The sequence below is a fragment of the Aphelocoma coerulescens genome, chromosome 2 (assembly GCF_041296385.1).
Source record: "Aphelocoma coerulescens isolate FSJ_1873_10779 chromosome 2, UR_Acoe_1.0, whole genome shotgun sequence".
NCBI lineage: Eukaryota > Metazoa > Chordata > Aves > Passeriformes > Corvidae > Aphelocoma > Aphelocoma coerulescens.
This window is the reverse complement of record NC_091015.1, coordinates 51,651,696-51,673,329: the sequence shown is the minus strand read 5'-3', so window position 1 is coordinate 51,673,329 and position 21,634 is coordinate 51,651,696. Positions and strand designations below refer to the sequence as shown.

The 21,634-nt window shown below is 44.2% G+C and overlaps 1 protein-coding gene across 1 annotated transcript in view; it reads left to right on the top strand.

The window, feature by feature from the left end:
• ZNRF2 (zinc and ring finger 2) overlaps positions 1 to 8,155 on the top strand; it is a 53,813-nt gene extending 45,658 nt beyond the window's left edge. The window contains exons 3-5 of the mRNA XM_069007423.1: positions 5,418 to 5,523; positions 6,243 to 6,320; positions 7,441 to 8,155. Coding sequence (XP_068863524.1) covers positions 5,418 to 5,523; positions 6,243 to 6,300 — 164 coding nt within the window. The 3' untranslated portion in view covers positions 6,301 to 6,320; positions 7,441 to 8,155. The remainder of the gene's footprint in view (positions 1 to 5,417; positions 5,524 to 6,242; positions 6,321 to 7,440) is intronic.
• The last annotated feature ends 13,479 nt before the right edge of the window (positions 8,156 to 21,634 follow it).

The window sequence follows — 21,634 nt, the reverse complement described above, 5'->3', positions numbered from 1 at the left end:
GCATAAAAGGGAATTTGGATTGAAGTTATTCAGGGGAGCTAAATACTGAATTCCCACCTGCTCAACATTATTGTTGTGAGTCCTGAAAACTGCTTAGCTGTGGTACGAGTTAGAACATTGGATGTTAAATATCTTCCCTTTTACATCTGATCCAGAGGAGGTGGCTTATATTAGAGCAACATGAAATGTTTCTAATCAGGAACCCACTGCTTCTTCAGAAGGTTCCCTGCTGAGGGCAGTGGAAGTTTCACTTCTGGCTGTGAAGGTGCAATCTTCATAGGGGAGCTAAGCTAATGGCTTCAGCTGTGCCTTGCTCAATCTGCTGACTGACCCTGTAGCTGTGAAAGCTGAGTGGCACAATAAGCATCTGCAGTGACAACTGAATGATGTTCCTCCTGCTGTTGAGAGCTCTGAGCACTAAAGAATCAGCTCTCCTTCAGAGTGCCTTTCTGCCTCAACTTTTGAGCAGCAGCGGATGGCTGACCTGGTCATCCAGGAATGATCTGTAGAGAATCAAGAGTATTCCTCTTGTGGCAGCCAGAGTACTGAAAAACAGCTGGAAGGTCAAAGAAACTGATGGCTCTCCTGGTGCTTAGGGTGGACTGGGAAAGACAGGTTTTGCTTGCAGTCAATACCAGTTTGCAAAGGTAATCGCTGAGCTACTTAAGAGAAGCACATCCTGCATGATGGCTTTCCTTCCATTCTAGTGTCTACTTCTCCCAAGGATATTAACACCATATAAGAAGGCTGTCCATGTTATTTATATCAGGTAGTTAATAATATTTCTCTCCATCCTTTCTCTAGTGTGTGCTTTGCAACAGAAAATTAAATGAGATGATGGAGGGTGGGAGGAGGGGTAGAAAATACAGGTCTAGAGAGAACACATTTTAGGGAAAATAAGTGTGAAGTGGAAGAAAGCATAGTAAGAAAGAAATGGAGGGGGAGAAAAACGGATGTGACAGAAGCCACGAAGATTTAGTAAATCAAGTCAGTAGCATTTAATAAGTGTGTGATCACATACACGCATGCTTGCTGGCTGCTGAATAGTAAGATACCTGTGGAAACGTGTAGCTCCTTCTTGACTCCTTGTGGTGTCAGCAAAGGTGATAGCAGTAAAAATGTAGAATAAATTCTGCGATATGGATGAATTAATGCTATACATGTGAACAAATGTATTGGCTTCTAGATGTCTAGAACTCTACATACTCCATGTGGAAACAAGCAAAGGCAGTCTCTAGTGCTTTACTAAGGCAGTTTTTAGTCATCAGCTTCAAAATTAAATGGATGTGTAGCAGGTACATGATAATTATGTACTATTTAATAAAATTTCATTAATATTTTTTAATGGCTGTCTTTTTACCGATTTTAGTGCTGATACGATACTATTCAAAAGGTATGTTTCAATTAAGTTTCAGTTGTGTTCCCAAAAGGGTTGACCTTTGTGGTGTCCTTCACTAGTAAGCTAGTTGTGGTGGCAGCTTCCACAGACATTTAAGGTCTTAAATTTTAGAAAAAATACAGACATTTTGAAAAGTTGTCATACTGAATTGGGTCAAGGTGTTTCTAACTTGGTGCTCTGTTTCCAGTGAACGCCCAGGGAAAAGTAAAATACTGCAGCTATAAAGTGGTATCTCCCAAAATACATTGACATCTCCATGATTTGTGACTTCTGGTTTCTTGAGCCTAGGGCTATATCTGCCTGTGTTTTATAAGGAAAAACAAAAAGTAGCAGCACAGATTTTAATTACCTTATCCAGAAGGTATGCAGTGCATGTGCTTTTGCAGTCCTCAGTTTAAAGGCACTTTAATCACGGATATTGCCTATAATCCTAATCATGGCTGAGTTAGTGGCTTTCATAATTATTGGATGTATTTTTGAAAGTTCTAGGAAAAGTTTTTAAATGGTAAAGTATGTGCAAAATTGCCAGGGTGCCTGTTTTTTAATCTTCTACGACCTATTTTGCTATAAATGCAGAAATGGAGTAGAATTTATTTTCCAGTAAAGATAAAAGCAGAAGTTTAGGAGGAAAAATTACTGACAACCAGAAGCTAAAACAGTAGTAACCAGGGATAGAGGAGAAGAGGAAAAAGTACTTGAGCAGACTCAAGAGGGATATACTATGCTCTTTTGCAAGATTTCATCTTTGACACCAGTCTTTGGCTAGTGAGTACTTGTTCAAGTAGCTGGGAAGGTGGAGGAGTGTTTACATCCTGTTTGGTGCAGTGCACGTGGGTGTGGGGGCATGGTATTTGTGTATGTACCCACAGGTGGGTGAAATGGAAAAATGTGGTCTATTTCCTCTTCCCACTTTCATTTAGGTAATTGACATAAATGTCTTAATCATAACATTGATGAAGTTTTAAGCTGCTTTACTCTTTCTTTTGGTTTGTGTGTTTTGTTGCTTGTTTGCATTTTTTAAGGGAAAAATTATAAAAAATGTATCTGCTGAATCACTGCTGCAGGAAAAGATGGAAACAAAAAACCTCTTCAGACTGCAGTGGTTCCATGCAAAATGATATACAGATTTTTCTGTAACAGATATGTTTAAAAGTCATTCTTAAATGGCCCTTAAACTGACTTCCATCTGATACAAGCCAGTGTTGGTGTAGCTGAGTGCTGTATAAAACAAGTACAGAACAAATTCTGACCATATCCTGGTCTAACAGGATTATTGACCCCTTTTTCTTTGTCTGAGACTGATGATCTGAATCACCTAAAATGGTCAAAAGGTAGTTGGATCCAAGGTGTCATAAGTCTGTGAAGGATTTGGTTTTGCTGTCATCGCTCTCCACGTGTAATTAATTATGAGCTTAATTATACGGGCTTGGAGTATGTTAACGTGCAAGTTACACATGGGCATTTACAGCAGTTGGTTTTTTTGTACTCATTCCTTCAGTATTTACATCTAAGAGCCTTAGGTAGGATTCATGAGGTTAACACAAGTAGGGAATGCTGATTCCTCAGTATTCCAGAGGAAGAGGAGCATTGAGACCTGTTAACATAACCTCTTCTGCAGGGGTGGCAGAACTGCACCATGTTTCTGAGGTCCAGTCTGTGCCAGCCGTCATTTGCACTAGCTCCCTCTGGCACGACTAGGAAAAGCCCATTGGTGTGCCTGGTGGCTCATCCCAGTTGGAAAGCCTGGGGTGAAGCCAGGCAGGCAGCAAGCTGTTTGCTGGGGACTTGTGTAGTAGGGCCAGTATTGGCAAGAGGAAGAGTACAGGAATACCGGAGGGGAAATAAAAGGAGTGTCAGACACGCCAGGGCTGGTGGGAGATACAAATGTTTAAATTGGCATCATGCCCTAACATTAGCCAAAAGGTGCAGAACCTTGTTAAATTGCTCAGTGGGAGTTCAGACCCAAGCATTGTGTAGTCTGGGGCATGCAGGATAAGCCAGACATGTACAATAGAGAATGATGGGAAAGCCGTTCACAGGAATGCTTTCTTTTATGAACTGTATTTTTATCGGACAGCTTTTTAATTTCTCTTATCAAAGCTTGACTAAATGCTTCCCTCTTGAGAGTGCTTGAGGGAGTGAGACTGGGATTTAATTCACTAGAGATATCTTAGTTCCATTTTGGTTTGGGTAGCAGTTGCTGATCTGATAAAGGGACTCCATGGAAAAAAATACTTTTATTAAGTATGCTCCATATGTATGTATGATGCATGCTTGAATTATTAATGGTGCTACTTCCTACAGCCTAACTGTGAGAAGAGAACTGCTCACAGGAGTTCCTGTAAAGTTGTGCAGAGAGGTGGTCTAGGAGGGTAAAGTCTGAGAGTGTCAGGCAAAGATTGATATCTCTGTAGCAGGACAATGTCTGGAGAGCATTTGCCTCCTGGTGTCAGATATTAGAATCACTTTTTATTAAAAAAAACCCCAAACAACAAAATCCAACCTCAAGGAAGTATTTATCCTTAGCACTCTCTTCTGGGCAAGTTGACAGGTAAGAATTCTTAAAATCTTTTGTATTGTTTTAAATTACCTTGTCTCTTTAGTATGTCTAATGTTCTGAGAAGCTTACAGCTTCTGATAGAACAATAGGAGGTTTTTAATATGATCCCCACCAATAATGTTACCGTGTGTAAAATACATTTTTAAAATTTTCTTTGTTGTGGTGGATATAGTTTATTATTTTGTTTTGAGTATTTTTCTTTATAGGAGTACACTTCATATTAGATATTTTTCACGTCTTCATGAAGCTGCCCCACATGTGGCATTACATAGTATTTTTAGTATAACCAATGGGTATAGTGGAGACTGAAATAAGCACTGCTTTAGAAACTCAAGCACCTGCGAGACAGCTGGCTGTCATTCAATGGAAACAATGTAGACCTGATTTCCTTTTACTTTCTTGCTGCCACGGTAGCTTTGTAGTTGTCTGTCATCCTCTGTGTTTGGAATGCCAGCAGGGTGAGTATTGGAGCCCCTGGAGAGAACAGCATAGAGCTGCTGGTTTTGCAGTCGTAGCTGCAAAAGGTACTCTCCATAAGCAATCACTTAAGGTGCCTTTTGGCAAAGAAAGGGAAGCTTTTCCCATGAAACCATGGAAACTTGAGCACGTGGGCTTCACTTTGCCAAGTGTGCACCTTTCTGATCTGCCAGTTTGATTGCTACGTGGTTTCTTGTTGGGAGTGCCCTGTGGACTCTATGAGGTTGTGTCTAACTGGAACTTCTAATCTGCATCTGGCAAACAGGGACTTATGTGATCTTCTGTTTTGCTTCATGCTAAGACTGAATTCTGCATCCCACATTCTGGCTAAGAGAAGTGTCCAAGAGAGGTTTTTATTAAAAATAATGTTTTCCCAGAAACTTCTTAGTGAAGGCCAACTCTTTTGCATTCCTACTAACTTACTTTTTCCTCCTTTGTTCTGGGACTTGGTAATACTGCAAAAAATCCAGTGTCTTCAGGAGTCATTGGAGCCATACAGCAATGATCTTTCCTTCATGGAAATCTCACATTCCTACAGTAAACAGTTGCATACTTTACACTGAGAAAAACATGGATGGGATGTAGAATATGCTAGCATGGTGAGAAAAGGTTGAAGGTGTGAAATATGAGTACCAACAGTGCTGGTCAAATGAAGCCAGATATATAGAAGATAAATGAGTAGGAGAGTAGAAAAAGTAAATTCCAGGCTTAGTGTTTAGAAGTTAGGAAGAACTTTACCTTGTTACTTACAGTGCCTTGTCCAGAGAAATGTTACATTCAGTCTTGAACTTAGTTTCCATGTTGAAGACTGAGCATGGGTTCTCATGATGAATCTTAAGTCAGCTGGTGTGTCACTGATCCTTACTGTTCTGCAGGACAAAAAATACCTTCTTCTGTAGCTGCCCTTGATGTTCTGAATAAAGAACCTTTTGCTTGTAGTAGTCTGATTTTTAACCATTTCACTTTGTGCTCTTTCCTCAGAGGATGTGCTGAGTAAAGATGCTGGGGAGTGTGCAATATGCCTGGAAGAGCTGCAGCAAGGAGATACTATAGCACGGCTGCCTTGCCTCTGCATATATCATAAAGGGCAAGTATTCCGTAGGATGGATATACAATTTCTGGTTGCATTTACGGGGTAACTCTTCTTAAGGGATGAATAAAGAAGTGCTTAAACTTAGTTGCTTTTTGCATTTAAAAACAAACAATGAAGAAACAGCAGCAGCAACTTTAAAGATATTTTTTAGATGACGTCTTTCTGCATCTCCCCCAAATGTATTTGAAGTTAATTTTCCCTGCTACAATCTTCTCATTCTTGCAAATTCACCTGGATGGGGAAGGAGTGTGCATTATGGCTAAGGAGCTTAGGTCATGTGGGCTTAAGTTTTCTCAAATGCTAATAGAGTTGGGCAGGGAGAGGGGGGAATGCTTTTTAAACCTGTTTCATATTTTGTTTTCATAAGTGTCTGTACTTTGCAGAAAGTAAAATGTCAAAGAATGATATAATCAAGATGAAAATGTTAGTAGTGAATTAACTTGTGTATAAAATCTGTAATTTGCAAAATGCTTCTTTAGAAAATTTTAACACTTAAGAAATTTGGGTCTTCAACAGTGTTTAATACCTAAGTATTACTGTGGTTTAGGGTTATTAATTTTTCCAGTGATGTGTGTATATGCAAACACTTCTTTGTATAATATAAAATTCTACTAGTCACTGAAATTGAGAAACCAATTTATATCCGTATCCTACTGCTAAATGCTACTGATATTCATGTCAATTGTTTTCATTTTTTGTTTTGTATCCAACAGCTGCATAGATGAATGGTTTGAAGTAAATAGATCTTGCCCTGAGCATCCATCAGATTAAGACAAGATTCATATTTTTAGGTAATGTTTATTTATGTCACAGCAATAAATATCTTAATTATCTGAAATAACCATACTATTTTTTTTTATTTGTGAATTTGCTACTGTGTCTCAGAACTACAATATTAATCAGTAACCATTGATACATATTGCAATGTAGGCAAAAGGTTTCTACATCCTTACATGGCATGGTCTTTCCAGTACTAAAACTGGAAAGTGGCAAGTCAGTGACAAGAAAGCTTTAGCACTAACTTTTTAAGAGCATTTTTCCATAGAAATGAAACAAAATTAAAATAATACAACTGTGTGATTTTGGATTGTTCCATGAGTACTGGCATGTATTTCTGACAGAAAGCTTTTGGAATCATATGAGAAAGTTGAAGCGAGGTATTTTCAAAACTACTTTCATGTTAATGCATTCCAGAATGTTTAAAGCATATATAAATAAAAAATATTGACATGTTTCTATCCATCCCATCTCACAGAAGTTCACATTTTTCCAACTTATATGTTAATGATTGCAGATCTGCAGTCTATGTTAAAAGCTAAAGGATAGTTTTATTCTTTAGTTGACTAACTCAGAAACTTTATCTTACATTAAACTACTGCCCCTAAGCATTGCGAAGCACATCAACAATCATATTTTTTAGAGAAGTAGAGATATCTGAAATTCTGTCTGGTAGCTGAGAGTTTGGGTTTGTTGTTCAGAGGGAAATTTAAAAAAAAAAAATCTGAAGTATTCATCACTAGCATTTATTTGTGCATTTGTTTCGCATTGCTTCATGTGTCTGTGTTGTAGGGGTAGCAAAGAAACCCTCAAGGAAGATATCCTGCTATGGGGATAATCGTTTTAACCTCAGGGCAGTGTTAGCCAAAGTGAATAAACAAACACATTCCCTATAGTGCCCCCAATCTCTGGTTGTGGCAGAAAGCCTGCATGCTGTTCGTAAACACCTCTGTCTCGGTACATGCTCATGGCTGCCCAGCCTCATGTTAAATTCTATTTGCCTTTTTCACAGCAGGGATGGTGATGACTGGGGGCTTAAGAAAAAGGGGAAGGAAAACACAGTGGTTGTGCTCATGCTGTTTGAGCGGTTTCTGTGCTGAAATGATGGTATTTTGTCTTCTGCTTTTCCAACAGCTGCTTCCACTGATCAGAAAACATAGGAGATGTGAGGTTCCCATGCTGAACACAGCGTGCCTGGCTTGAGACTTACAGTTCTTTGTGGCTGAAAAAGGCAAAGATGGACAGTGACATGTAGAAAGCCTTGCAGACACCGTTACTTGCCAGTAGTGCTCGGTATACCAAACACTCATGCAAAGGACACACAGGGATTTTGAAAATGCTGCACATCCTATAACAATCGACTCCCCACAGACATTACTGACACTATTTTGTATCGAAGGCCAAAGTTCCTAATTTCAGCCTAACTTCTGGTTCTGTGAAGAAGCGAGTTATTGGACATGTTTCCTACTGCCTCCAGAGGAAGCAGAGACGTTCGATACGTGCTATCTGAGATCCTTGCAGGAGGACGGCCCCAGATTTGAGTGGGAACGTTTTCACCTTCTCATGGGCTGAAGAACAGTAAATGGCAAACTAAATAAAATCTAACAGTGTGACCTTAATTTACTGAATTCACACCCTGTTTTATGTTCTTCACTTTTTTCAAGAACAGAAAACATAAACCGCTCTGTGTAGGAATACTGTATTTCAAAGTTTTGTAACTAAACCTTTGTCACAATGCAGTCCAAAGAGTAAAACCAAGACAGGTAACTAATTTATATTGATCAAGCTATAGAGATAGTTGAAATCTGCACATTGTATTGCTATTTAAGTAATTAAAATGTCTCTTTTACTGCTTGTGAGTAAAATCGACAGAAAGAAATGCAGCAAAGCAAAATCTTACAGCTATGCAACTTTTTTTAAAATAGGAAAAAGAAAAGAATTACCAATTTTAAGTGCTGCCAGTTAAGGTAATTTGTTTAACGGGTATTTTTTTAAAGATGTTTCAGGTAATTATTTTATTGTACTACTCTCATCTCCAGGCTGCCTCCTGAGGTGTAAATGAATAACTTCAAATGTAGGAACAGTGAGAGGTTTTTATAGGCATGGGCGAGATAACATCAAGGTGGGGTTTGTGTTTAATTTTTCGAACGTGCGCAAGTTCATGTTTCCTTGTTGAAATGTTTTTTTGGTGGCAGGATCTGTAGTACTTTGCATCTAAACCCTTGGTGTCTTCATGTGGAGACCAGCATTTGACAGTGTGGGTTTTGTTTTGTTTGGGTTTTTTCTTTCTTTTTTTTTTTTTAAATGCATCTACATTTGTTTAATTTATTATGATTTTACTGTATTATATTGGTATAGCCAGAGCTCCACAAAACACAGGATGTCTCTGGGTGGATACACCGAGTAAAACTGTGGATAAATATTAGTTCCCTCAAAGTATCACAGTTAGAATAAATAATTTTTTTAAAAAAGATAGGGGGAAAAAAAAGACAGTAAACTGGAACAGATATCAGGGTTTAGAGGCATACCTTTTATATTGAGAGTTAAGCATAGTAGTTTCTGAATTTCACAACACAGGGAAGAGTTTATGAATATTTATTAGCAACAGCATTCTTAGTGAGTTTCAATAGTTAAAATAAGTTGCACAACACTTCAGATGTTTTTCTTGTACATAAATAATTCTGGTTTGTTTTTTGTTTTTTTTTTTTAAAGACACATTTGTCTCTGTTGCTGCTGTGATTAATATCAAAAAGGGCAAAGAACAGGAGCAACTGCTGCTATCTGGAGAACAAGTGCAGTGCATGTTCCTAAACTCTCCCATCTTACTTGAAGAGCAGCTCTTCCCTGGATAACATTTTCTCCTGAATGTTGCTCTGTAAAATGCCTTTGTTACGCTGCAAATCTAAAGGAGTCCAAACCAGATAATTGTTGTAATTGCCAGTGCAGTTTCTACTCTTTTGGGCTTGCATCAACTGGTTTCAGCTGAACCTGTAACTCTGGGGCCCTGTTGAATTCTCTTTTTCAGTGGGAGCAGAATCATTTTGTCACGCATTCGATTCTGTAATCACATTAGATGTACAGTCATTCCCTGTACAGAGTCCTTTTTCAATGAGAATATTTGTGTTGCCTTGTATTATCTTGGGGGAGGGAGGGAGGGGATGAGGAATTACAGCACCTGTAATACTCAAATAGTGGTGTTGCCTGCAGGCCCGTTTTCCCAATGTTTTAAACTCCTGATATCTTCTGAAAGTAAAACTTTTCCATTTGCATTGATTTAATGTTTACTGTTGGCTTCATGCCTACAGAAACTCACCTGTAGTCATGTAAAGGGGGTAGGTCAGTGTTTTGATGTCCTGTGCTCTGAGGTCATAGATAGCCTTTGGCTTGGGGGTTAAGCAGGTACATACTGCAAACATAAATCTGTTTATGCCTTGAGCTCAGTTTTGGTAGTTCATACTTCTAGTACACTTACTGTTTCCTCACAAACCTTAATTTTCTGTATTCAGATGGAAGTAGCTGAATTAAAGGCCCAGCAGTTAGGACTGTTACCCCACATTTAGGAACAGTGTTGGAAAAGCAGGTCACCAGCCATCGATCGCACTGGTGATGCTTTTGCAGGCAAGAGTCCATCGCTGCTTCCATCAGCACAGTAGAGCAGCAATTCCTTGGACTATTTGAGGAACTGGTACAAGGTCAGTTTGACCTTCTTGGTACCCATAAATCTCTTCTGAAAGACTACAGGAGGTTTTCTTGTATTGAAATCTGTAACATAGACTAAGCCTGGAATGACCCTTGGAAGCATGAGAGTGATGCTTGGGTTTGAGAACCCCTGTGGAAACTCACCTAGGTAAGCTTTCTGTCACCATCAGCTGTTGATGACCATGCTGTAGGCACAGCTCTAGTCACAGACAACACCTTCGTTTTGAAAATGTCCTCACAGGGGTGGCAACTCATTGTGCTTCAGAAGGGAAAAATAAACACCAAACAAATCCCGTGTCTCGAACAAGGAACACCACACCTGTCCACAAGAAGCAATAACTTCAATTTCGGTGCGATATGCTTCTTTGCCTGTAAATATCTTGAGATTGCCAATTCTGTGCTGTTTCAGAGTATTTTCTGTCATCTGGCCTATATCTTCCCTAAGTATGTAAGGGTGTGAAATAATTCCCATACTCAGGTCTGCCATAAACATGCTGCTTGCCAGCAGGGGAAGAGTACATTTGGCACTGTCTTGAAATGTGTGATTTTTCTGAACTTGTAACATACCCATGTCTCTTCAGTAGCAACTCGTGTTTTGAAGTTCATAGTGGAGGTGGCTGTGAGTTGGATTGTATATAACCATACCCTGTACAATAACAAGAGAGTCAACACTGCTGTCAGCACAGGGCACCCTTTGTCCTGGCTCTTACAAGTCAGTGTATCTATAATAATGCTTCCCTTTGCAAGGAGGTAGCTCATTTTCTTTCAGTGTGTACATCCCACAAAGAGTTCAGTGGGATGTAAAAGCAAAAATATGAAGCACACCGCAAATTATTGGTATTTTATTTTTGGGAGGGATAAAGCCGAAAACAGATGGTCTTATTTGTAGTCAAGTTAGCTGTCATAATCAAGGGTAAGTGTACTGGGGTATTTTGGAATGGAAAACATGTAGGCAATGTACAAAAACGTGGGTGGATACCTGTGACCTTGGTTTTTTCCCTGCTTCCCCCTTTATGATGTAAAGTGGGTTTATGACTGAATCTCAAGATTTATACATTTATCCTACGTCTTAGTTTTAGGAGCACTGGCTTTTTAATTAAGCCTTGCTGGAAGGCTGGAGAGCTGGTTAAATGGACTCTCAGGAGACTGAAATCTCAGCAAATATAGGAAAAATCATTTTTATTCAGAAATGTGGATCTTTGGTGTTTCTGGAGGGATATGTCTAACACGTGAGATGTCCTTAAGAATGCTTTTAGTGTGCTGCCTTTTCTGATTGAGGGCTTTAGAAACTTGCTCCATTTCTTCTGTGCTCCACCAAAAGCAAGGAACTTGGCACTTGAATGTTACTATTCTCTTTGTAAATGATGGCACAACATGTTGGGTATGATACAGGCAGGGATCTCTCTTGAGTTTCTGTGGCTTTTAGCCACTTTCCCATATTGAAAGAGAGTATTTGTGTGCAAATTTGGTATTGTTGTGTTGTACCTACTAATTTCTGCTGTGCAGTTGGGAGTTTCCTGCTGAGAGACTACCACATGCCTGGGAGTGCAGGAGTACTGCTATGGGATCTTCCAGCTCACCTTTGCCAGTGGAGGACTATCTCTTTTTTTGATGAGTGCTGTATTTGATGATTCACTTTCCACCCTTCCAAGCTTAAAAGTCATTTTAGTATCAATTTCTTCTCCTCCTAGCTGAAGATGTGATATATGTTAGGCCATATTCCCATATGGATAGGCTTTCCATTGGCATCAGCAAAAGTGATGTAAGAAGTTGTAACTGGAAGAGAAGGCTTGTTATGGTTTCCTACAATCTAGCCAAACGTGGGGTTTTTTTATGCAGCTCCTACCACTTAACTTTTTGTCATTCAAAACACTCTGAGTGAGAAATTCACGACAGAACTATGTCCAGGATTTGTTTCCTGAATGGAAAATTTGTGATGTTTCTGTTTCTCTACATAAGTTAACCTGCTTCTAAACTCAAGTTGGAGATGTTTTAGCCTCTTGGGGGTTAAAAAAACCAACCCAGTCCATACTCTCAAATTACATTTGATTATCTTACTCCACAATTGTAGGCTGGCTTCCCAAGCTACTTGTGTTCTGTAAAGTTATGTCTCAATTAGTACATCAGAGCTGATGATGGGATAAGCTGCAAAATGACCTCACTGTGGGGCATTATTAGTTGTTGAAGACTTGGTGAGGTAAACCACTGTAGGAATATCCTGCATCTGAAAAAGGCTGGACTTGATTCTGTCTTGGATCTAATAAGTTGCCAGTGTACAAGAGGAAGAAGGCAGCCAGCCCACTCACTGATCTTTCTGGCAGCTTTTAATCTGTGTGTTTGTTTGAGAGACTTTTGCCCTTGGGTGTGCTTTGGCAAAGATTTTGCAACGATAAATAGGATTTGCTCGATTTTGGCAGAGTTTCAAGTGTAAGTAACCTGACGTTGCAAGAACATAATCTGTTGCTGAATCCTGTTCCTCTGGTTTTCCTTCAAATCTGTCCCTTTTATTGCTGATTTGTTATATTTCATAGTAAACACTTCTCAACATGACTGGTCACAAGCTCTCAAGGTGTGAAATTCTAGGAGGAAGAGACATCAAAGCTTCATTCTGTGCTCGTGTATATATTAAGATGAAGCTGGAATATTTGTTACCATACAGTGAAGAACTCTCCCTTAGCTGATCTTGCCAAAGCACTATAAACATTCAAGGAAGAAGGGAGGTGGCCTAGCTGTAGAGGGGATGCTTTAATGAACTACTTAAAAACTACTTGTAACAAATTTTAAGAGCTGCAGTGTGGCACTGAATGAGTGGTGATCCAGTGTTAACCTTATCCCTTGATTACAAATCTCATTCTGCCTCTTCCTACCCTTTGGCAGATACCTGCTGGTAGGGAGCGGAGTGTGTACTCTCTTTTTTTTATATGCCTCTTCCTACAGAGCTAACATTGCCCACAGTGAGTTAGAGGGAAGTCCATGCTAGCTTCTGAAATGCCACCTGTATGTGCAGTGGTAATGGACAAGATACCTTCCTTCATTACCTGGAGCAGAAATCGGAATGTAATTTGCAATGTCTAATGTAAATGGAACACATGTTTTTTTGTTTTGTTGTTTTTTTCTTTTTTTTAATTGAGCAGTATGATTGCAAGTTGACTTAAGTTGTTCTAAGGTACTCTTTTCAGTGGTTTGCCAGTACATAATCACGAATGAAAATATTTTTTTATTGATTTTTAGGTTGTATGTTTAACATTCCATTCATGTAAAATATGTACAAATATATGTAATAAATCTTTTGAAGCACAGTTTTCCTCACACTTCCAGGTGATTTTTTTTTTTTTTTTTAAGTATTGGTGAAAGAGGCATTGCTGTGGGACAGAGCTTCTGTATCTCTGTGCTGCAGTCCGAGCTGGAGCAGAGGATGGAAAAGCAATGCATGGTATGGAGTCACAGCCAGAAAAGCAGCTACGCATCTCACCTGTCTGCAGTCCTGCAGGTGGGAGTGCAGACCCTCTGGGCCACCCTCTGGCTCCTCTGAGTCCCTCTCACTCTTCACCTGTCCCACAGGCAGTGATGTGACAGGCTTGTATCCATCTGGCCAGGGAAGGTCTCAGTAGAAGAGAACTGATGTAGCTGTTGTTTAGCAGGGGTCGCTAGAGGTTAATGCAGCCTCTGTTGATCTTCAGCAGACATGATGGCCTTCAAGGTTAGCCTAAGTTAGAGCTGCCAGGTCAGGAGGTAGGGACGCTCATGGGTGGTTTCAGAAGGAAAAAAAAAAAGGAACATGGGGCAAAGATGGCAGCAAACAGTCCTTTCTCATCATCTACTGTGATGCCGACCACCTGGAAACTTTCTCCTGGGAGAGCGGCTGCAGCTCTCCGAGTCAGGTCACCTGCAGCAGGTAGCTGTGGGTGTGAGACACCTGGCTGGCTGCGTTGCCACTCCAAATCTTCCTGCCTGGACTGGTGGCAGCTGGGCAGCTGCAGCCCTTGTGCTAAATGTAAAGTGAGATGAGGACAGGAGTACAGATGAGCCATGTGGTTTTGGATAGTGTACGGGGTAAGTCTGCTGTGGGGAAAGTGTGATTTTACACCTCTCCCCCTACGCTAGTTGGGAAGTGGAGCTGTGGGTGCTCTGAGTAAAAACAAGTGCATTTCACCAAGGTTATGTGGAGGATGTGGGGGAAAATGAAAGGAGTTCACTCTCCAGGCAGGAGATGCTCCTTGCGTAGGTGTATTGCATCTCAATTCAACAGGGTGCTGGTCCCAGCCAGGGCGACTTGTGCAGGCTGGTAGTACCTGCTGATGGAATGTGATGCACGGATTTATGGCACAGGTTCCCCCACAGCTGGGTGTCCATCCTTGCTTGCTCCACTTTTGAGATAAGCCTTTTGGTGTGCCTGGGGGTAGCTGAACCCACTGCTAAAGCACAGTGACAATTGGGCCATCACAATTCTCTCCATGGGAGATGATAGTTGTAATGCATGAATTATTCAAGTCGGCACCCAGAAACAGTTGGATGTAATTACGGAGCAACATGTTCCTATCTTTTGTTAGAGTAACTTTTTTTCCACCACCCCTCCCCACTTCCCCAGCTGCTCCCCCCAGCCAACTTCTGGAAAGCCTGACTTCCTTCACTGCTAGTTATTTCTGTGTTTTCCTCCTCAGTCTTGAGCTGTGTTATGGAAGCAATTGATATCTAGTTAGAGCCAAGTTTGGCTCTGCATCAGAAAAATCTGCTGGAAATCATTCCAGTTCAGTAGGTACAGGATTTCATGTGTGAAATTTAAATTGGTGACTGTCTTGGTTTGAAAGACAGGTGTCTGCTAAGGAAGGTGGGAGCCTCCCTTTGAATGGCAGATGCAACCCCCCTTCCCTCCGAGTTATTATACTTTTGAAATCAAGGGGCTTTTAGGCAAAGATGTGGAAAATAGGAATAACAGTTCTTTACTATTATATATCTATATGTGTATAACCAGTCAAACAAACACCAATAACTGTGGCAGTAACAGCAAACAATCACAAACCCAGTGCCAGCCTTCTGGGCTGTCGGGCCCTTTCCCCTTGGGTGCAGTTCCGCTCGCAGCCGGCAGGGGCGCTGGCGGCTCCCAGTGAGCAGGGCAGGTGCGATGGTTCCCCTGCGGCTGCAGGGGGCGCTCCGGAGCGAGCTCGGGGAGCACGTGGCACTGGTGCCCTGGGATTCCAGGAAGGGAGGGAACAAAGAAGCTTCACAAACTCCTGGGCAGCTGATCCCGGTGTCTGGCCGGACCCTCGGGAACAGCAGGCTGGAATGGCAGGGACGAGCACAAATCCCGGGTGGCAGACGAGATGTATCTAAACTGCAGAGCTGTGGTGGGAACCCCCTGGAGGTCTGGGCAGGCAGGGTGAGCAGGGCTACAACGTAGCGAAGGCTCGAAGCAGCGGTGGGGGCAGGGCGGCCACAGCCCAGCTCCCAGTGGGGCAGGGAAGGCGGGCTTGGGATCCCGGGGTTTCTCTGGCAGAAGGAAAAGCAGCCGATGAAACGGCCTCCCTCTCCATCCAAACACTGGGGACCAACTGTCCACACACCCAGGTGAAACAAAAGAGTAGCCAGATGCACCCTACCCTCATAGCCAGCTCTTTTGTTTTCCTTAAGCACTCAGTAATTTGTCCCCCTGGCAACATGTATGGGGAAAACTCCTTTAACAGAAAAAAAAACAAAAACAGGAGAACTCCTAAAACCCCAACATTATCCACTCTGAATTTTTCCCAAACTAACATGTTACGTGAAACTTAACCCTTTTAATCATATATATACATGCATCACTCAAATTATATACATGCAGATACTGATACAAGTACAGAGCCATGGGTAGTTCCCCCTAAAACAAGGTCCCCTTGAGGTATGCATCGGGTCTCTCCATCCTTTTGCATCACCCACCATACCACAGGGGCTTCACCCCCTTGGCCTGCTTGATCGCAGCGCATGTCTCACAATCATGGATCACCTGGGAGATACTGTCCACAGTTAGATCTACCCCTCAGTCTCGTGCCCACTTACAGATGGCATCTCTGCCTTGATGGTCTGAGGCATCATGGGCCCATCGAGCTAGGAACAACTCTCCTTTATGTTGCCAATCCAAGTCTATCTGGGACACCTCTATTTTCGCAGCCTGATCTACCTGCTTGTTGTTACGATGTTCTTCATTAGCCCGGCTCTTGGGGATGTGAGCATCTACATGACGGGCCTTCATGGATAGCTTCTCTACCCGAGTGGCAATGTCTTTCCACTCCTCAGCAGCCCAGATTGGTTTTCCTCTGCTCTGCCAGTTTGCCTTATTCCACCTTTCCAGCCAACCCACAGAGCATTGGCTACCATCCATGAATCAGTGTAGAGGTAGAGCTTTGGCTACTTCTCTCTTTCAGCAATGTCCAGAGCTAATTGAACGGCTTTTAGCTCAGCAAATTGGCTCGATCCACCTTCTCCTTCAGTAGCCTGTGCAACTTGTGTGGGGCTCCATACAGCAGCTTTCCATTTCCGGCTAGCGCCTACAATTCGGCAGGAACCATCAGTGAAGAGGGCATATTGTCTTTCACTCTCTGGTAGCTCGTTATATGGTGGGGCTTCTTTGGCACACGTCACCTGCTCCTCTTCTTCTTCAGAAGATAATCCAAAAGTCTCACCTTCTGGCCAGTTCGTAATTATTTCCAAGATCCCAGGGCGACTTGGGTTTCCAATTCGGGCGCGCTGCGTGATGAGGGCGATCCATTTGCTCCAAGTAGCATCAGTGGCGTGATGCGTGGAGGGAACCTTTCCTTTGAACATCCACCCCAGCACTGGTAGTCAGGGTGCCAGGAGGAGTTGTGCCTCTGTGCTGATTACTTCTGAGGCAGCTTGGACTCCTTCATAAGCTGCCAAGATTTCTTTCTCTGTGGGAGTGTAGTTGGCTTCAGACCCTCTGTAGCTTCGGCTCCAGAATCCCAGTGGTCGACCCCGAGTCTCACCAGGCACCTTCTGCCAGAGGCCCCAGGACAGACCATGGCTCCTGGCTGCAGAGTAGAGCACGTTCTTCACCTCTGGTCCTGTCCTGACTGGGCCAAGGGCTACGGTGTGAGCGATTTCCTGCTTGATCTGGGCAAAGGCTTGCTGCTGTTCAGGGCCCCAGTGGAAATCGTTCTTCTTGCGGGTAGCCAGGTAGAGAGGACTCACGATCTGGCTGTGGGAATGTGCATTCTCCAAAAACCTATGGTGCTTAGGAAAGCTTGTGTTTCCTTCTTGTTGGTCGGTGGAGACATTGCTGTGATCTTATTGATGACCTCAGTGGGAATCTGACGCCGTCCATCTTGCCACTTTACTCCCAGGAACTGGATCTCTCGGGCAGGTCCCTTGACTTTGCTCTTCTTGATGGCGAAACCAGCTTCCAGGAGAATTCGGATGATTCTCTCTCCTTTCTCAAATACCTCCAATGCCGTGTTCCCTCACACAATGATGTCATCAATGTACTGCAGATGTTATGGGGCCTTACCCTCTTCCAGTGCAGCCTGGATCAGTCCATGGCAGATGGTGGGACTGTGCTTCCACCCCTGGGGCAGTCAGTTCTAGGCATACTGTATGCCCCTCCAGGTGAAAGCAAACTGAGGCCTGAACTCTGCTGCCAGAGGAATGGAGAAAAATGCACTGGCAATGTCAATAGTGGTGTACCACTTTGCTGCTTTGGACTCCAGCTCATACTGGAGCTCCAACATGTCCGGCACAGCAGCGCTCAGTGGTGGAGTCACTTCATTCAAGCCACGATAGTCCACAGTCAATCTCCATTCCCCATCAGATTTGCGCACAGGCCAAATGGGGCTGTTGAAGGGTGAGTGGGTCTTGCTGACCACCCCATGGCTCTCCAGCTCACGAATCATCTTGTGGATGGGAATCACAGCATCTCAATTCGTCCAATACTGCCGGCGGTGCACTGTCAAGGTGGCAATTGGCACAGCAACGTCCACTTTCAGGAGCCCAACTGCAGAAGGATTCTCTGATAGTCCAGGCAGGGTGTTCAATTACCTAATGCCCTCTGCCTCCACAACAGCAATCCCAAATGCCCACCTGAGTCCTTTTGAGTCTTTGTAATAGCCGTTCCAGAGGAAGTCTATGCCCAAAATGCACAAGGCCTCTGGGTCAGTCACAATTGGATGCTTTTGCCACTCCTTCCCAGTCAGGCTCACCTCAGCTTCCAACAGGGTCAACTGCTGTGATCCCCCCATCACCCCCGCGATGGATACAGGTTCTGCCCCCACATGTCCTGATGGCATTAAAGTACGCTGTGTCCCAGTATCAACCAACGCATCATATTTTTGTGGCTCTGATGTGCCAGGCCATCGAATCCACACCGTCCAGAAAACCTGGTTCTCCCGTGCCTCTTCCTGGCTAGAGGCAGGGCCCCTCTAGCCCTGGTTATCATTCTTTCCCTGGGCATACATTCTAGAGGTCCCTTCAAGGGGATCCGACATATCCTCCCCTTCGTAATACCTGGCAGCTCGGTCACGGGAGGCTGAGGCTACTTTCACCTTAGTGGAACCCCCTCGATTAGTGCCTCCCTCCTTGAGTTCACGCACCCGCGCTGCCAGGACAGAGGTGGGTTTCCCATCCCACCTTCTCATGTCTTCCCCATGCTCACACAGAAAAAACCACAGCTCAGCTCGTGGGGTGTACCCTCTCTCTCTCGCAGGGGGACGACAAGCTCTGACTTGGGGGCCTGTGACTTGCACTGGTGCCACACTGACCTTCCTCATCTCCTCCCTCGTCTCCTCCCTCATCTCCTTCATCTCCTCTTTGAGGTCCTGGACCACAGCAGAGACATGAGTTTTCAGTGGACCATTGACCATGCTGTCATAATTCCTGAGCTTGTTGGCAACAGAGCCCACTGTTTCTCGGTTGTTGTCAGCATCAATGGTTGCAATGAAGGTGGTGTATTGCGATGGCCCTAGTCTTGCCAGGTTCCACATCATCTGTCCTGTGCACCTGACCTTATCGGGGTCATTACCGTGCTGTCCATCCCTCCCAAAGAGTACCTCTAATACTGCCACCTCTCTTAGCTGCTGGATCCCTTCCTCGAGTGTCTTCCACTGCATTCTATGATGGTACTCCTGCATTCTTTCTTTATGAATGAACCTTTCTTTCACACTCATTAAGAGCCGGTCCCAGAGAGAAAGGGGCCCTGGCTCCCTCACAAATATCTGGTCCACACCTGGGTCCTGGGTCAACGATCCCAGATACCTTGCCTCACCACTATCCAGTTGCACACCTGTGCCCATAAGGTCCCAAACCCGAAGCAGCCAGGTGGTATAAGGCTCATGCCCCCTTCACACAATGTCATCTCGCATACCACGGAGACTGTCGTATGACAGGGACTCAATGATGATTTCTGGCTCTGGCTCTCCTGCTGGTTGTGAGGGCCCTGGTTCCCCATCCTCGTTAACGGGTCATACTGATTTGGTCTTACACTTCCTCCTTTGCACAGGAGCGACTGCTGCTGGCTGTGCTTGTCCTTGTGGTTCAGCTGAAACTGGACGGTTGTAACTTCTGTGGGTTCCACTGCTGCACCATTGGACTCACCCTCTTTGGGGCAGGGAGAGGGTTTTTCACTAGCTGAGGAGGTGTATTCCCTTAGCACTTGGCATATTTCCTGGTGCATCTCCTGCATCCCCTTCACCAGTAGCCTCACCCAGTTTGGGTAGTCCATTTCTGAGGTGGGCTGTTGGGCAGTATCAGGCTGTGGGGCAGGGACAGCCTGTGGGGTAGGATCTCTAGTCTCTGGGGCTGGTGTCTGGGTAGTTATCTAAACCAATCTCAACTTATCCCTGAATGCTAAATAGAGTAGGCCTATCAGCACCAGTTGGTTAATACCCAGAGGAAATCTGAACCCTTTGAAAATTGGTGGGGTGGGCCCAAAGAACTGGTTGAGGGGTTGGGAGAAAACTTCCCCTGGTGTCATTTCCTCACAGAAGGTACCATTTTTAACATAACCCCAAAAACATTCACTGAGTGTATGATAGCCTTTTATCCATGTACCCACATTCCGGAGGAAGTTAAAGACCCATTAATTCCTCACCTTCTCGACCCATAGCGCAAGCTGGATAACAGCAATGGTAGCCTTAGTCAGAGGACCCATGTTTAGGTAAGGAGCTGCAAAAGGGAAGAATATAGCCACGATCACCTGCCACCCGAACCAGGGTAAACTAGACCACATAGTGCTGCCTAACAAGGTTCCTATATTCAGCACACAAAATTAAGTTACCCAGGAACTGTTACTCCTTTTTCACCCCTTTCTCTTAATGCCCTCGGGCCCCACGTTGGGCACCAAGATCTGTCTTGGTTTGAAAGACAGGTGTCTGCTAAGGAAGGCGGGAGCCTCCCTTTGAATGGCAGATGCAACCCCCCTTCCCTCCGAGTTATTATACTTTTGAAATCAAGGGGCTTTTAGGCAAAGATGTGGAAAATAGGATTAACAGTTCTTTACTATTATATATCTATATGTGTATAACCAGTCAAACAAACACCAATAACTGTGGCAGTAACAGCAAACAATCACAAACCCAGTGCCAGCCTTCTGGGCTGTCGGGCCCTTTCCCCTTGGGTGCAGTTCCGCTCGCAGCCGGCAGGGGCGCTGGCGGCTCCCGGTGAGCAGGGCAGGTGCGATGGTTCCCCCGTGGCTGCAGGGGGCGCTCCGGAGCGAGCTCGGGGAGCACGTGGCACTGGTGCCCTGGGATTCCAGGAAGGGAGGGAACAAAGAAGCTTCACAAACTCCTGGGCAGCTGATCCCGGTGTCTGGCCGGACCCTCGGGAACAGCAGGCTGGAATGGCAGGGACGAGCACAAATCCCGGGTGGCAGACGAGATGTATCTAAACTGCAGAGCTGTGGTGGGAACCCCCTGGAGGTCTGGGCAGGCAGGGTGAGCAGGGCTACAACGTAGCGAAGGCTCGAAGCAGCGGTGGGGGCAGGGCGGCCACAGCCCAGCTCCCAGCGGGGCAGGGAAGGTGGGCTTGGGATCCCGGGGTTTCTCTGGCAGAAGGAAAAGCAGCCGATGAAACGGCCTCCCTCTCCATCCAAACACTGGGGACCAACTGTCCACACACCCAGGTGAAACAAAAGAGTAGCCAGATGCACCCTACCCTCATAGCCAGCTCTTTTGTTTTCCTTAAGCACTCAGTAATTTGTCCCCCTGGCAACATGTATGGGGAAAACTCCTTTAACAAGAAAAAAAAACCCCAGGAGAACTCCTAAAACCCCAACAGTGGCATCTGTTGGTATCACATTCTACCCTCCTTTCTATGGCTGGGACATGGCACATGCCACCTCTGTCCCAAGTTGCTTGTCCTGCAGGGTGAACTGGGATGCTGTGCTGGCCCCAGGGTATTCCTGGGACCTGTCAGCAATAGATGGTGACGTTGTACACATGTATGTGTGCCTGGCCCTGCTACCACACGCTGTTGTTTGGTGCAGCCAGTGGTCCGTGTCCACTTCTGCATCTGTGCTGTTTCTAGCAGAAAGAGGGAAACACAACACACAGCCTGCAGCAAAGAGAGCAGGAAGGTGGGAAGAGTCCCCTGCAGCAGCAGCAGGAGCTAAACACGGAAGTTGCTCCCCTGGCTTCTGAGTGCCCAGTTC